The sequence below is a fragment of the Rutidosis leptorrhynchoides genome, chromosome 5 (assembly GCF_046630445.1).
Source record: "Rutidosis leptorrhynchoides isolate AG116_Rl617_1_P2 chromosome 5, CSIRO_AGI_Rlap_v1, whole genome shotgun sequence".
NCBI lineage: Eukaryota > Viridiplantae > Streptophyta > Magnoliopsida > Asterales > Asteraceae > Rutidosis > Rutidosis leptorrhynchoides.
Window position 1 is genome coordinate 129,999,909 of NC_092337.1, and position 17,019 is coordinate 130,016,927.

Genomic DNA, 17,019 nt, shown 5'->3' on the forward strand with positions numbered 1-17,019 from the left:
TTATTACTTTGATAAGGCTTGCCGGAAAATATACAAACAATGTGTATTTGTGGTTAAGTGTTATAAGTTATGTGATTATGTTAAGTTTTCTAGAGAAGTTTGTAATAGTATTATATATAATTTTTTTGAAGTTGATATTAATTATATTTTGAATATGATAAAAACTTAAAACGAAGCGTAACATTTGTATTAGTGAAGATAAGATGTTTCGTAAATCATAATGATTATTTCCCTTTCAACCTGTGTTTCGAAATATTTCGGTATTTCCGTATAGTAAGTCAGGATTTGGAAAACAAAATTGACGAATAAAACCAAAAATATATATATATATATATATATATATATATATATATATATATATATATATATATGATGAGTATAAATTTAATTATATAAACATAAATATGTAAATACGTACTCCCTCCATCCCGTTACAAGTTTTTTGCATACAGTTTTGGAAAATCTAACTAACTTCATTATCTACCAATCACAAATTTTTTCTATCTAGAATAAAATTTTCTCATTGATTGAATATACAAACTGTGTACTTATAACCAGAGGCGGATTCTCCTTGGGCTGTAGAAGGGCCATGGCCATCCCAGAATTTTGGGCTACTAGTAGACATCTATTAATATTCTATGGGTTAAAAAATAATTTACTCTATTGGGTCATCCTAAAGTTAATTTGTGCAGATTTTACTTTACAAATCAACCAAGAAATCTTTATCTTCAAAACAACTGTACGTATTCTCTAAACTTCCATCGACCGACTGATTTCTCAAAATTAATCAACCAGAGCCACCAATTTTTGAAGCTTCAAGACCAAATATAGAAGATGTGGACCCTAATTACTTTGAAAGAGATCCTCGAAAGCACAAACAAATATGGGATTATCTGGTTGGTAAAAGGGAAGAAGTAAGACGGTTTTATTTGAATAAGGCACCTTTTCATATTCATTTGGAAGAGTATCATACTAAACGTATATCTACTCATGCTCATAGGTTTCAATACTCGTGGTTTAGTTTATATCCTAATTGGTTGGAGTATTCTCCTACAAGAGATGTCGCATATTGCTTTTTATGTTACTTACTTTGTGACAAACTAGTTTTGCCTGACACTTTTATTGTCAAACGATTTGATAAATGGAAAAAGGTTAATGATGGAAAACGATGTGCGTTCATTAAGCACATTCAAAGTTCACAACATAAAATTGCTTTAGTATTTCGTGAAAATTTGTTGAACCAAGCTGGACATATTGCAAACATCTTTGAGAAGCAACAGTCATAGTTGGTTTCAAATAACCATTTACGATTGAAAGCTTCATTTGATGTAGTTCGTTGGTTAACATTTCAAGCTTGTGCTTTTCAAGGGCACGATGAGTCAACTAATTAAAAAAACTGTGGTAATTTTCTTGAATTGTGTTGGAGAATGCTCCTCATTGTTCGATGTATACTTCAAGGTTAATCCAAAAGGAACTTTTAAATATAATCGCCAATAAAGTTCGAAAACATATTCGTACTGAAGTTGGAGATTCTTACTTTTGTGTGATGGTTGATGAATCACGTGATGAATCCAAAAGGGAGCAAATGGCCATAGTTTTAAGATTCCTTGATACAAATTGGATCTTAATTGAAAGGTTCTTTGATTTTGTTCATCTTCAAAATACTACAACTATAACTTTAAAAACTATTTATGGGAACGACTTTCGCGTTATGAGTTTGATACTAGTAAAATTCGAGGTCAAGGTTAAGATGGAGCTAGTAACATGAGAGGGGAATGGAATGGATTAAAAGCTCTTGTTCTCAAAGATTGTCCTTATGCATACTATGTCCACTGTTTTGTTTACAGATTACAAATTTCTTTAGTTGCAGCCTCGAGAGAAGTAATCCCAGTTCACCAGTTCTTCGAAAAGCTAACTTCTCTTATAAATGTGATATGTGCTTCTAGTAAACGTCAGGATGAATTGAAAAAGGAAAATGTGATGACCCGGGAATTTCCGACAAAATTCAAACTTAATCCTTATATGACTTCGACACGATAAGCAAAGTCTGTAATATTGAGTCTCGAAAACTTTGGAATAGATTACATGAATGCATTTAACCTTTGACCGATTCCGACGATTCACGAACAATTAATTGTAAATAGATATGTGTGTATGTATATATAAATAATAATTTGAAATTATAAAATAAACATTAGAAATAAATATGTAAAACAAGATACAAAATAATTAAGTGTAAATTTAAAATGAATCTATATATATATTTATGATTTCTATGTATAAATTATTATTATATGTATATAGTAATATATATAAAATTTATAAATAAAAGTTAATATATAATATATTATATCACATAATTAATAATACAAGATGAAATATAGTTATCATATTACTTCCATTATCAATGTGGATATATGTATTATTAATAGATTAGTTAATATATATATATATATATATATATATATATATGAAATTCGATATGTATAAATTGTTATATCAATATTATTATATTTACTTTCATTATTAATAGCAATGTTAATATCAGTAAACAATTATTTAATATACAGTATAAAGTTTATACATTTAGTTTATCATTAACATTAGTAGTAAGGTATTAATTTTATGTTATTATGATTATTTGTTATTATTTTCTATGTTAACATTATTATTATTAATAATATTTATTAGAAAATAATACAATCTATTATCATTATCTTTAATAAAATAAATATTATTATGTATGATATTAGTATCATTATTAATTATTATTATTATTAATTATTATTAGTAAAAGTATTATTAATATTATTATTAATATATTTACATATTATTAATTACTAATATTAAATATAATATATATATATATATATATATATATATATATATATATATATATATATATATATATATATATATATATATATATATATATATATATATATATATAAAATCAATCAAATGAACGCTTATATTTCCTGTCCCTATCGAATTACATTCTACTGTCTGATCAGGTTGATTCCAAGTGCTACAAAACAGAAAATGCTACATATCAGTATCAATCAGTTACAGCAATCACGATTTTTTTTTTTTTTTTTATTTTTTTTTCTGTCCTTGATGATAGAACCTGTCTGATTTCCGTTAGAGGTCAGTTTCAAAGATCAAATAGAATCCAAATCAACTGTTAAATCATGTACTTAATAACCTTATACAATTCAAGAGCTGCAGTCTGGAATAAAAACCAAGTAATACCATTCGCAATGCCTCTGTTCTTCATATTTTTAGTCAAACTTCGAGATAGAGTGTTATTTAAAAATCTAAAAGTGCAGTGTTGTTAGGAAACGTTTATGTAAACTAACTGCAAAGTTTCATCTTCCAATTCTTCGTATCCAATTCAAATTTCCGAGTCAAACCTTCAAATTCAAAAAAGTCAAACTGTGTTCTTCATTAAAATTCAAACTTGTTTTGAGGTTTCCAGCTAAATTGAGGTTACAGAAAGTTTTTAATTAGGATTTAGCACCTTTTTCATGTAGAAGTCGTTATCTAAAACATTCTAAAAACTTGAGATTGATTTCGAGTTTGTAAACGTTCAAAAGGGACTGTTTTAGTTTTTTTTTTATTTTAATTCTGTTTTAAATCATGTAATCAGTTATTATTTGTCTTCTGTGTCTGTATGAATCCTAAAAGAAAAAAATCCAAATTCATAAATGGTTGTGTTGATTGATTATGAGTCGACAGTCTGAGTTGAATGATGAAGAAGAAAATTTAATTGAATAATAAACGGGTTAAATAAAACTGAGTTGGGATTATATCAGAAAAGTACACGGCAGAGCAGTGGTTAGTGTTGTTACGGGTGAGCGGGAGGTCGAGGGTTCGAGCCCCGTCGTGAGCAATTCTTTTTACAAAAGCTTTTATAAGGGTATACCTTTTTCTTTTATTATTATTATTATTATTATTATTATTATTATTATTATTATTATTATTATTATTATTATTATTATTATAAGTGATATTATTATGCTCATAATTATTATTGTTATTATTATGATTGTTATTATTATTACTAATAAAAGTATTAGTTAAAATTTATTATTACTATCATGATTATAAATAGGATTATTATTATTAATATTACTAACATTATTATCACTAGCACTTATCATTATTTAGGATTATTGTTATTATTATCATTTTAGTTATTATGTAATATCATTAAGTATTAATAGTATTATTATTATTATCCTTGATATAAGTATGCTTATTATGAATATGATTATTATTATTATTGATATTACAAAAGTAAAACAAAATATTATTATTATCATTAATTTTAGTATTAGTATCAAGTTATTGTTATTATTATTATTATAAATAACATAGGTATCATTTAATGAACTACTACTAAAATTATTATCTTTAGTAATAAAATAATTACTTTTATAGTTATTATTAATATCAAAATTATCACCGTTATCATTAATACTAGAAGTATCATTAAATTTTAAATCTATCATTTTATAAAAACTAGTATTATTATCAAGAATATTATTAGTAGCATCATTATTATTAACATTATAAGTATCATTAAAATAATCGTATTTTTTCTTTTTTTAACTTTTCTAATTATTAATATTATCAAATCTAATAGTATTATTACCTTTATTTAATATTTTCATAGAGTTAACCAGCAAATGATAATTATATAACGATATACTTAATACATATCATAAAACTATAATAATATCTTATTTATTAATATATATAAAAATGAATATACTTAATAAGATAAATAGTTTATTAATATAAAAACTATATCACTAATAATGAAATATATATATTTATTCGATTACGATTATACGTTTTAATATATATACAAATAATATAGGTTCGTGAATCCAAGGTCAACCCTGCATTGTTCAGTTTGTCTAATGTTGTCATATGTATTTTTACTACAAAATACATTAGGTGAGTTTCATTTACCTTTTTACCCTTTATATTTTTGGGCTGAGAATACATGCGTAAATTTTATAACTGTTTTACGAAATAGATACAAGTAATCGAAACTAAATTCTATGGTTGAATTATCGAATCGAATATGCCCCTTTTTATTAAGTCTGGTAATCTAAGAATTAGGGAACAGACACCCTAATTGATGCGAACTCAAAAGATAGATCTATTGGGCCCAACAAGCCCCATCCAAAGTACCGGATGCTTTAGTACTTCGAAATTTATATCATGTCCGGAGGAGGATCCCGGAATGATGGGGATATTCTTATATGCATATTGTGAATGTCGGTTACCAGGTGTTCAATACATATGAATGATATTTTTGTCTCTATGCATGGGACGTATGTTTATGAGAAATGGAAATATGAAATCTTGTGTTCTATTAATATTATGAAATGATTATTTATGATAAACTAATGAACTCACCAACCTTTTGGTTGACACTTGAAAGCATGTTTATTCTCAGGTATGAAAGAAATCTTCCGCTGTGCATTTGTTCATTTAAGAGACATTACTTAGAGCCATTCATGACATATTACAAAAAACGTTGCATTCGAGTCGTCGAGTTCATCAAGATTATTATTAAGTCAATTATAGTTAGATATATTATGAAATGGTATGCATATCGTCAACTTTCGATGTAAGGAAGTTTGTCTTTTCAAAACGAATGCAATGTTTGTAAAATGTATCATATAGAGGTCAAGTACCTCGCGATGTAACCAACTATTCTGAATCATTTGTAATCGATGTGGACTTTGTCCGGATGGATTAGGACGGGTCCTTTCAGTTGGTATCAGAGCGGTGGTCTTAGCGAACCAGGTCTTGAATTAGTGTGTCTAACTAATAGTTGTTTAGATGTATTAGTGAGTCTGGACTTCGACCGTGTCAGCATGTCAAAAGTTTTTCTTATCTTTTCGTGTCTAAAATTACTTGCTTATCATCCTTAAAGTCTAGACACATCTTACTGCCTCTATTGCATAGATAGTGTATAGATAAATTCGTATCTTAGCGTATCTGTTATTGTAAACCTTGCCTGACATATTCCGTAGATTCCTCCGTAACTTATGGGATTTTAGTATTTTATATGCATATGTAAATTATGTATTGCAGGGTACTAATCTACATCCTATAAACTATTCTTATCGAAAATCCTTCATCTGATCGTACAAGATGAATCCCTCAACCAGTTCGAATCCCTCGGATTCCGACAGCTATTCTGATTTAGAGTTTCACCTAAGCTTCGAAAGCAGTGTCACCAGAATGAATGAATCAATCATCCATCCCTAATTCATCTGATGAGTTCGTAGTCAACCTAATCAATGGAGACGCGAAAAAGTCGATCCCTTCCACCAACCGAATTCACCTCTTGACAATGAACCTGAAACGTTTACCGGCGAATCTATCCGAAACACCATTTTCAGCCTCATTTTCAGAGTAGTTCGACACGATTATATTCTATCTACAATTCTAAACCATATTCATCCACTCGTTCCGACTGACAATCATCCCGGAGTAATACAAGAAGTCAACGAACTTCGCACTCGAGTAATCAATTTGGAAAATATGGTGCAAAATGTACCAGCTTCAACAACATCATCGGCACCAACAGTACCATCAGTAACAGCACCATTACCATCAACAATCCATGCCTCAATATCTCATTCTATACCTTGAGTATAATTATCGTTCTACGAATTGTTCTACATCAGTTTTCTTCGTTCGACATGGCGATTATGTAATCTCTAATGTTTTAGAGATTATATATTCTTATTCTAACGGTAAATCAAATGAGCTTAATATCATATTAACTCACTAAATCCATGATTATATCTGAAGAAAATATATATGTATATATGTTTTCATAAAGATTGTAATTAAAAATTATTTCGTACAAACTGTTAATGGTAAAAATATTTTAACGGGTAGGTAATACCCGAGGAATATTTAGATCTCACTTTAATAAGTTATACTGTACATTCTTCGAATCTGATTCAACGGTCAATTACTATCCTACTTACATCCACCGAAATACGTATCCGTTCACCAAAGAATAACTATTTTCATTCAAATTCAAATTTCATATTAGGATTTTGACATATCAGAATCCAACAAGTGGCATAATGAAGAAAAAAATGGACACAATAAAAATTGATTAGAAACACACTAATTAACAATATGAAATTTTGTTAAGAATTCACGCTAACAAAATCCTAGCTAACTGTTCCTAGCTAACTGTTAATTCCGTATTACATTTTATTTATCGCAATTTAATTATCGTAATTTATTTTATCGCAATTTAATTCTCGCAATTTTATTTATTGTTATTTAATTTCTGTTATTTACTTTACGCACTTTATTTATCGTTATTTAATTTCTGTTATTTATTTTACGCACTTTAAATATCGGAACACGTATTCAAGGTTTTGACATATCATATCGACGCATCTATATATATTATTTGGAATCACCATAGACACTCTATATGCGGTAATGATCGAGTTCTCTATACAGGGTTGAGGTTGATTCTACAATAATATATATAGTTTGAGTTGTGATCGAGTCTGAGACGTATACGGGTCACGACACGTATTAATTAATTCGAATATTATATATTAAACTATATATATAAATTATTGGACTGTCAACTATGGACTATCGACTGTGGACTAATAACATTAAAAAATTAAAATAAATTAAAATATTGATTATAACATATGAAACTAAACAAGTCTTCAAGTTTGCCACTTGATTTCACCTTAAACCTCATTTGTATCTTGAAGATTACAATATGCGTTCAAACCTTTCATGATTCTTGAAAATGCCTCAATCGATAGGATGAACCAACCGCACTTCATCTACGGAAGAAAAGATTGATGCATATAGTAATGCACTTGAAAAACTCTCGGAAACTGAGTAAACGTTTAACACATAACTGTGCTAATTTCTTTAGCGTTATTATTACCCAAAAATAACTTTGCAGTTCTTCTTCAAAATAGCCAATTTTGTCACAGCTCTAGCAAGTCAACTTCGACTTTTCGTTTGAAATAACTTTATTATAACCTTGATACATACGTTGTCTTTTCGCCTTCGTTACCGGGGAACTGTTTATATCCCACCACATTAACAGTAAACGTACCAGCAACTTCACTACTCTTTGGCGTAAGTCACTTCGATAAATCACTATATTTATTCATAAAATACCCTATCATATACTCATCCTCGTTTTGTAACAAGAATTGCCTTACCGGGAATCAGCAAATCAGTATTTTAAATCTCGCAACGTTTCTACATCAATAGTTATATTTATACATATAACATTTATCTCTTAGAACTATGATCTTTCATTCTAAAATTCTGAAAAGCACTCAGTCACAAATCAATACTCTGAATGTTGAAAAAGCTGAATGAAGCAACAGAAACCATAGACAACCGTAAACGACCTTAATCATCGAAAGTTTGATGATAAAGAATAGTATGTTGGAAAAGCTCAGAAAAGTTGTAACTGGAAAACGGATTGAGCTAACCACGAAGGAGACCAAGAAAAAATATAAGGACCATACCATATATTCAAAAAATCCAGGTAATTCTGGATCCGATGAAACCTTCAACGAATATCTTGCTCTGTACTCATGTTAAAATCTTGCGGAAAATCTTCCTCATCAACCATCGAACTTAGAAATTCCAAAATATCATCATCAATATCTTCGATATTTCTGAGGATATTTTCATAAATATTCTCGTCCGAAATTATATACCTCTTCGTGCTTCCTGTGTATCATTATATTGGAAACATTCAATAGAAAATTTAGTACCGAAAAGCAGATTATGCGAAACTATGAAGAAAGCCTTGGACAAATTACAAAGAATAAGTTTGACTTCGAAGAATCCAAATGATTCAATGTCTACTAAAGTCTTTAGTGAATATCTTGCTCCTTACTCTAAACCCTTGCAGACAATAGTTTCTATCATCCTCTGATCTTAGATATTCCGAGATATTATTGTATCTTTCATTATAAATATGCTCCATATTTCTGGAGATATTTTTATAACTATTCTTATCTGAAATCATTAATCCCTTCGTGCTATCAGTATTACATAATATAGAAACTGTTAGTTTCTATATTCTGTAAAATTTTGAGCTTAAAATATGAATGTTATTGAAGTAATGTTGGGAACTGATGCATGAGTTAGTATAATATAATGACACTTGATCAACGTGATTATATTATAGTAAGTCATGCTGAGTTTCTAATGAAACATGATGATTCACAGACTCTAATGTCATCATGTGCCATGTTACACGACTCTTGTATTCTATTTAAACCTCTAAAATATCAAGAAAATATTCCTTGATGATTCGGTCTTTTCCAGAGTATTCTGGTAATTTAACAAATCAAGATCGTGCCATTACCATTCCCTTCTTAGAACATTAACAATGTTCATTCTAAAACTTATATCCGCGAATTCTGGACCATTACAAGAGATGCCCAATCGCAAGAAGAAGAAACGAAGGGACAAATCTCCGAAATAGAAATTGGAGTATAAATCGCAGCAAATAGGGGGAGTATTAACTGGGAATGACAATGATTATAGAAAAACAGAAGCAAGGACTTCGAAGTATAAGAGAAAATATAAAGCCCAATGACAACACCGAAATTACAAACTGTGGATGTCAGTGCGTATAGCAATATAAAGACACGGGAGGATTATAAATACAATAATCCCTAGAGCATAGTAGAGATAAATAGATTCTTCCGGTGGGAGTTGGAAAAGAAGAACAATCATTGAGATAGTCAGAATAAGAACAAGGATTAGAACTGGATTAAGCATTTTCACAATCTTTTGGATGTATGAACTAAGAAGGAAAGTATAGGAATGGTGGAAATAATGGAACGGAAGAGTTTAATTTATAATGGAAATATCAGACAGAGTAATCGAGGCAGATCACCGCATCTAATTATAGAGATCTTAATTTCCTTGTTCGCCGAAGAATCAAATCTTTTAGATTTCGAAGATTTTCTTCAAATTCCTTGAATTCCGAAATTCAACAAAGACAACGTCAAAAGTTAAGACGCACCTTACTTTCTAAATCCAACCCTGATTCTGTCAAAAGTTAAGATGAATCTTTACTTTCCTATTTCACTCTTTTGCGATAGCTTCACTCGTATTCTTAGAATAATAGAATCATTTTATCATTATTATTCAATAATGATAAAACTCTATTTATCAACTCATATTCGTCATGAAAACATTTTTATTGTTAACCATGACCACCTCACTCAAATTTCGGGACGAAATTTCTTTAACGGGTAGGTACTGTGATGACCCGGGAATTTCCGACAAAATTCAAACTTAATCCTTATATGACTTCGACACGATAAGCAAAGTCTGTAATATTGAGTCTCGAAAACTTTGGAACAGATTACATTAATGCATTTAACCTTTGACCGATTCCGACGATTCACGAACAATTAATTGTAAATAGATATGTGTGTATGTATATATAAATAATAATTTGAAATTATAAAATAAACATTAGAAATAAATATGTAAAACAAGATACAAAATAATTAAGTGTAAATTTAAAATGAATCTATATATATATATATATATTTATGATTTCTATGTATAAATTATTATTATATGTATATAGTAATATATATAAAATTTATAAATAAAAGTTAATATATAATATATTATATCACATAATTAATAATACAAGATGAAATATAGTTATCATATTACTTCCATTATCAATGTGGATATATGTATTATTAATAGATTAGTTAATATATAGTATATATATATATATATATATATATATATATATATATATATATATATATATATATATGGAATTCGATATGTATAAATTGTTATATCAATATTATTATATTTACTTTCATTATTAATAGCAATGTTAATATCAGTAAACAATTATTTAATATACAGTATAAAGTTTATACATTTAGTTTATCATTAACATTAGTAGTAAGGTATTAATTTTATATTATTATGATTATTTGTTATTATTTTCTATGTTAACATTATTATTATTAATAATATTTATTAGAAAATAATACAATCTATTATCATTATCTTTAATAAAATAAATATTATTATTGTATGATATTAGTATCATTATTAATTATTATTATTAATTATTATTAGTAAAAGTATTATTATTATTATTATTATTATTATTATTATTATTGTTATTATTAATATATTTACATATTATTAATATATATATATATATATATATATATATATATATATATATATATATATATATAATCAATCAAATGAACGCTTATATTTCCTGTCCCTATCGAATTACATTCTACTGTCTGATCAGGTTGATTCCAAGTGCTACAAAATAGAAAATGCTACATATCAGTATCAACCAGTTACAGCAATCACGATTTTTTTTTATTTTTTTTTATTTTCTGTCCTTGATGATACAACCTGTCTGATTTCCGTTAGAGGTCAGTTTCAAAGATCAAATAGAATCCAAATCAACTGTTAAATCATGTACTTAATAACCTTATACAATTCAAGAGCTGCAGTCTGGAATAAAAACCAAGTAATACCATTCGCAATGCCTCTGTTCTTCATATTTTTAGTCAAACTTCGAGATAGAGTGTTATTTAAAAATCTAAAAGTGCAGTGTTGTTAGGAAACATTTATGTAAACTAACTGCAAAGTTTCATCTTCTAATTCTTCGCATCCAATTCGAATTTCCGAGTCAAACCTTCAAATTCAAAAAGTCAAACTGTGTTCTTCATTAAAATTCAAACTTGTTTTGAGGTTTCCAGCTAAATTGAGGTTACAGAAAGTTTTTAATTAGGATTTAGCACCTTTTTCATGTAGAAGTCGTTATCTAAAACATTCTAAAAACTTGAGATTGATTTCGAGTTTGTAAACGTTCAAAAGGGACTGTTTCAGTTTTTTTTTATTTTAATTCTGTTTTAAATCATGTAATCAGTTATTATTCGTCTTCTGTGTCTGTATGAATCCTAAAAGAAAAAAAATCCAAATTCATAAATGGTTGTGTTGATTGATTATGAGTCGACAGTCTGAGTTGAATGATGAAGAAGAAAATTTAATTGAATAATAAACGGGTTAAATAAAACTGAGTTGGAATTATATCAGAAAAGTACACGGCAGTGCAGTGGTTAGTGTTGTTACGGGTGAGCGGGAGGTCGAGGGTTCGAGCCCCGTCGTGAGCAATTCTTTTTACAAAAGCTTTTATAAGGGTATACCTTTTTCTTTTATTATTATTATTATTATTATTATTATTATTATTATTATTATTATTATTATTATTATTATTATTATTATTATTATTATTATTATTATTATTATAAGTGATATTGTTATGCTCATAATTATTATTGTTATTATTATGATTGTTATTATTATTACTAATAAAAGTATTAGTTAGAATTTATTATTACTATCATGATTATAAATAGGATTATTATTATTAATATTACTAACATTATTATCACTAGCACTTATCATTATTTAGGATTATTGTTATTATTATCATTTTAGTTATTATGTAATATCATTAAGTATTAATAGTATTATTATTATTATCCTTGATATAAGTATGCTTATTATGAATATGATTATTATTATTGTTGATATTACAAAAGTAAAACAAAATATTATTATTATCATTAATTTTAGTATTAGTATCAAGTTATTGTTATTATTATTATTATAAATAACATAAGTATCATTTAATGAACTACTACTAAAATTATTATCTTTAGAAATAAAATAATTACTTTTATAGTTATTATTAATATCAGAATTATCACCGTTATCATTAATACTAGAAGTATCATTAAATTTTAAATCTATCATTTTATAAAAAACTAGTATTATTATCAAAAATATTATTAGTAGCATCATTATTATTAACATTATAAGTATCATTAAAATAATCGTATTTTTTCTTTTTTTAACTTTTCTAATTATTAATATTATCAAATCTAATAGTATTATTACCTTTATTTAATATTTTCATAGAGTTAACCAGCAAATGATAATTATATAACGATATACTTAATACATATCATAAAACTATAATAATATCTTATTTATTAATATATATAAAAATGAATATACTTAATAAGATAAATAGTTTATTAATATAAAAACTATATCACTAATAATGAAATATATATATTTATTCGATTACGATTATACGTTTTAATATATATACAAATAATATAGGTTCGTGAATCCAAGGTCAACCCTGCATTGTTCAGTTTGTCTAATGTTGTCATATGTATTTTTACTACAAAATACATTAGGTGAGTTTCATTTACCTTTTTACCCTTTATATTTTTGGGCTGAGAATACATGCGTAAATTTTATAACTGTTTTACGAAATAGACACAAGTAATTGAAACTACATTCTATGGTTGAATTATCGAATCGAATATGCCCCTTTTTATTAAGTCTGGTAATCTAAGAATTAGGGAACAGACACCCTAATTGACGTGAACTCAAAAGATAGATCTATTGGGCCCAACAAGCCCCATCCAAAGTACCGGATGCTTTAGTACTTCGAAATTTATATCATGCCCGGAGGAGGATCCCGGAATGATGGGGGATATTCTTATATGCATATTGTGAATGTCGGTTACCAGGTGTCCAATACATATGAATGATATTTTTGTCTCTATGCATGGGACGTATGTTTATGAGAAATGGAAATATGAAATCTTGTGGTCTATTAATATTATGAAATGATTATTTATGATAAACTAATGAACTCACCAACCTTTTGGTTGACACTTGAAAGCATGTTTATTCTCAGGTATGAAAGAAATCTTCCGCTGTGCATTTGTTCATTTAAGAGACATTACTTGGAGTCATTCATGACATATTAAAAAAAAACGTTGCATTCGAGTCGTCGAGTTCATCAAGATTATTATTAAGTCAATTATAGTTAGATATATTATGAAATGGTATGCATATCGTCAACTTTCGATGTAAGGAAGTTTGTCTTTTCAAAACGAATGCAATGTTTGTAAAATGTATCATATAGAGGTCAAGTACCTCGCGATGTAACCAACTATTGTGAATCGTTTGTAATCGATGTGGACTTTGTCCGGATGGATTAGGACGGGTCCTTTCAGAAAAGGTTGTTGAAACTGTACGTTTATTGGAACTTGATGAAATTGAAACGAGTAAAGGACTAAACCAGGTTGAGACCTTAAATAAAGGAGGCAATACTCATTGGGGCTCTCATTTCTCTTCGATTTGTAGTTTGCTTTCAATGTTTAATGCTACACGTGTTGTTCTTAAAGCAATAATTGATGATGGATCTTGTTCTCTACAACGTGGAGATGCTGATTCAGCTTATTGTTATACAAAGTCATTTGAGTTCGTGTCGATTTTACACTTATGAAAGACATAATGGGAAAGATTGAAATTCTTTCTCAAGCTTTGCAAAAGAAATCACAAGATATAATTAATGCCATGAAGCTACTTGCTGCAACGAAGGAAAGTCTTAATGATTTGAGAAATAATGGATGGGATTCTTTACTTGCAAAGTTAAAAATATTTTGTGAGAAGCACGAAGTAGATATTTCTGATGTGAGCGCTTTATACAAGTCTGGTCGATATCTCCATCATCAACAAGATAATCAAGTTACTTTTGAACATTATTATCGGGTAGACGTCTTCATTAACACACTTGACAAAAAGTTGTTAGAGTTAAATAATAGATTTAATGATCAAGCTATGGAGTTATTAACTCTTAGCTCCACTTTAATTCCCAGAAAAAATCGAAAGTGTTAAATATTGATCATCTTTGTTCTCTTGTTGAGAAATACTATCCTGCAGATTTTTACAGAGCAAGAGAGGACCCGATTGAAATCTGAGATAGATTTGTTCAATATTGAGATGCAAAATACCCAAATCTTAGTGGTGCATCAAATCTTGTTGAAGTATCTAGAGGTCTTGTCGAGACTGAGAAACATGAGAACGATAATATGCTAGACAAGTTAATTCGACTGATCTTAACGCTTCTCGTTTCGACTGCCACAACCGAGAGATCGTTTTCCGGGATGAAATTATGCAAGAATCGGCTTCGCAATAAGATGTCTGATGACTTTCTTGTAGATAATTTGCTGGTTTATATTGAAAGAGAAATTGCTGAAAAATTTGATTCGGATTCTATTATCGATGATTTAAAAATGCTTAAAGGTCGTCGCGCTGAATTGTAATGATTTTCATCATCGTATATGTGACTATGATGATGTATATTTTTGTAAAGTGTCAAACTTAAATCTTTTGAATGTTCGTAATTAAACTTAAATCTTTTGAATGTTAGTAATTATCGCCCTCCCATTCATAAACTTCACGTTCCGCCACTGCTTATAACGGGACATCTCAAAATAGAAATGTAGAGACTTGTGGTGATGGTGAGAAGGAAGGAGTAAAATATATTCCGGTGTTTAAGACTGGAATTACTTTATAATATTTGCATGTTTACGAAGCAAAAACAGAGGGACCAAAGCTTTTATGCTCCATGAGCAATTCATATGATTTCATCTTCCAAGAAAAAGATTTGCATGTTGGATTACATTGTACATATCCAACACTAACCTTCACAAAAATGCTTCCTTGTCTGCCTAATTTCTTATCAAATATTCATTAACAAGTGATTTTGTCTACTCCTAATTTGTGTTGCATCTAGCAAGGACCGTGTTTTAGGGTGGTCAAAAACACAAAGCATTTAGGCACATGATTCTTGGGCAATATCAACTACTTCCAATTAGTTTGCATTTTTGCATCCCATAATCACATTATCTTTACTTAATTAACCTAACCTTGATCGGATCCCGGCTGTGAGCACGCAGTGGTTAGCCCATGTGAGCTTTGGTTCAATAAGTGATGTAATTTTGTACGACGAAAATATTGTGGATTCAAATGGTACGTACTTGTTTGGAAGGAAGCTAAAATAAAGGCAATATATGCAGAGACATATCGAATCTATATCTATATCTTTATATAATTACAGGAACCAAATGAAACAGTAGGGTTTTGCAATGATCTTAATGCAAAATATCAGAGCCCCTTTTTTGTCTTTTTGATATATGGCTTTGTTTCAACAAAAGTTGGTCTCAACTCTCAAGAGACTAATCCTCGGGCAATAATAATGCAACTACAAAAATCATGTCACGTGTATTCAAGGACAATGTCAATCAGGGCGCGTTGTCATGGCTTTCCTTGTTTTTCTTTTTTTCTTAAAACATCACAATATGTTATTGTAGTATTTAGAGAATTCGGAACGTACACGAAAATAGTAGCAGAAGCGGAAAGAATCGACGTTTATATCACCGGTCGAAAAAAACAATCACAAACGGAAAGCTTTCGAGGTTCACAACCTAAGATTCTCTTATCTTGTTTGCCTCAAACATACACGAACTTAACAAGAACAATACCCTGTCTATTTCTCTCTTTCTTTATGTATATGCTAATTATGTTAGGTCACTTCTTAGTATCACTGTACTTCCTTTTTGTAGTGATTACATATAACCACTTAGCAAGTGAAAAGTCACCATTAATCCACATATTAATGGATGGTTAATTGTAATTATGCACTAGCATAAATGAGTACTTAATTCCAAATAAATACCGACATAATGGTATTAAGTACAAAGGAAGTTAGTGGCCAGATTGGATCCGAGTCAAAAACGAATCCAAGTTCCAACATCTCCCACTCGCACACAGACTGACTTGATATACTCATTATATCTCGAGAGAACAAACGTGTAATTTGCGAACCGTTCATACTGGAAAAATAGGTCGTGCGACCGGCATACGTTGAGAGCACACATGTTATACATCTGTTAGGAATATATAGCGCCTCAAAAAAATGACAAGAGTAGATTTAGTATGCAATATCCTAGATCATTAATCACATTAATAACTCACATGATCTCAGTTTCGCTAATAAAACCATATTGTATTCCCAATTAT

The 17,019-nt window shown here is 28.7% G+C and overlaps 2 protein-coding genes across 2 annotated transcripts; both read left to right on the forward strand.

Moving 5' to 3' along the window:
- Positions 1 to 1,444: 1,444 nt before the first annotated feature.
- LOC139849023 (uncharacterized) lies at positions 1,445 to 14,440 on the forward strand. The gene is made up of 3 exons (XM_071838700.1): positions 1,445 to 1,635; positions 1,848 to 1,945; positions 14,154 to 14,440. Exons 1-3 carry the CDS (start codon positions 1,445 to 1,447, stop codon positions 14,438 to 14,440), a joined length of 576 nt encoding a protein of 191 aa, XP_071694801.1.
- Positions 14,441 to 14,448: 8 nt separating this feature from the next.
- LOC139849024 (uncharacterized) lies at positions 14,449 to 15,260 on the forward strand. Its single transcript, XM_071838701.1, has 2 exons — positions 14,449 to 14,585; positions 14,960 to 15,260. The coding sequence occupies exons 1-2, from the start codon at positions 14,449 to 14,451 to the stop codon at positions 15,258 to 15,260; spliced, it is 438 nt and encodes a 145-aa protein (XP_071694802.1).
- The last annotated feature ends 1,759 nt before the right edge of the window (positions 15,261 to 17,019 follow it).

Bases quoted from the DNA above. Each gene is read 5' to 3' on its own strand.
- LOC139849023 (XM_071838700.1), top strand. From the start codon at position 1,445: ATGTATACTTCAAGGTTAATCCAAAAGGAACTTTTAAATATAATCGCC. The intron at 1,636-1,847 runs GTTCTTTGATTT...TTTTGTTTACAG, and splicing joins AATTGGATCTTAATTGAAAG to ATTACAAATTTCTTTAGTTG. The intron at 1,946-14,153 runs GTAAACGTCAGG...CGGATGGATTAG, and splicing joins AAATGTGATATGTGCTTCTA to GACGGGTCCTTTCAGAAAAG.
- LOC139849024 (XM_071838701.1), top strand. From the start codon at position 14,449: ATGGGAAAGATTGAAATTCTTTCTCAAGCTTTGCAAAAGAAATCACAA. The intron at 14,586-14,959 runs GTTAAAAATATT...CCCAAATCTTAG, and splicing joins TGGGATTCTTTACTTGCAAA to TGGTGCATCAAATCTTGTTG.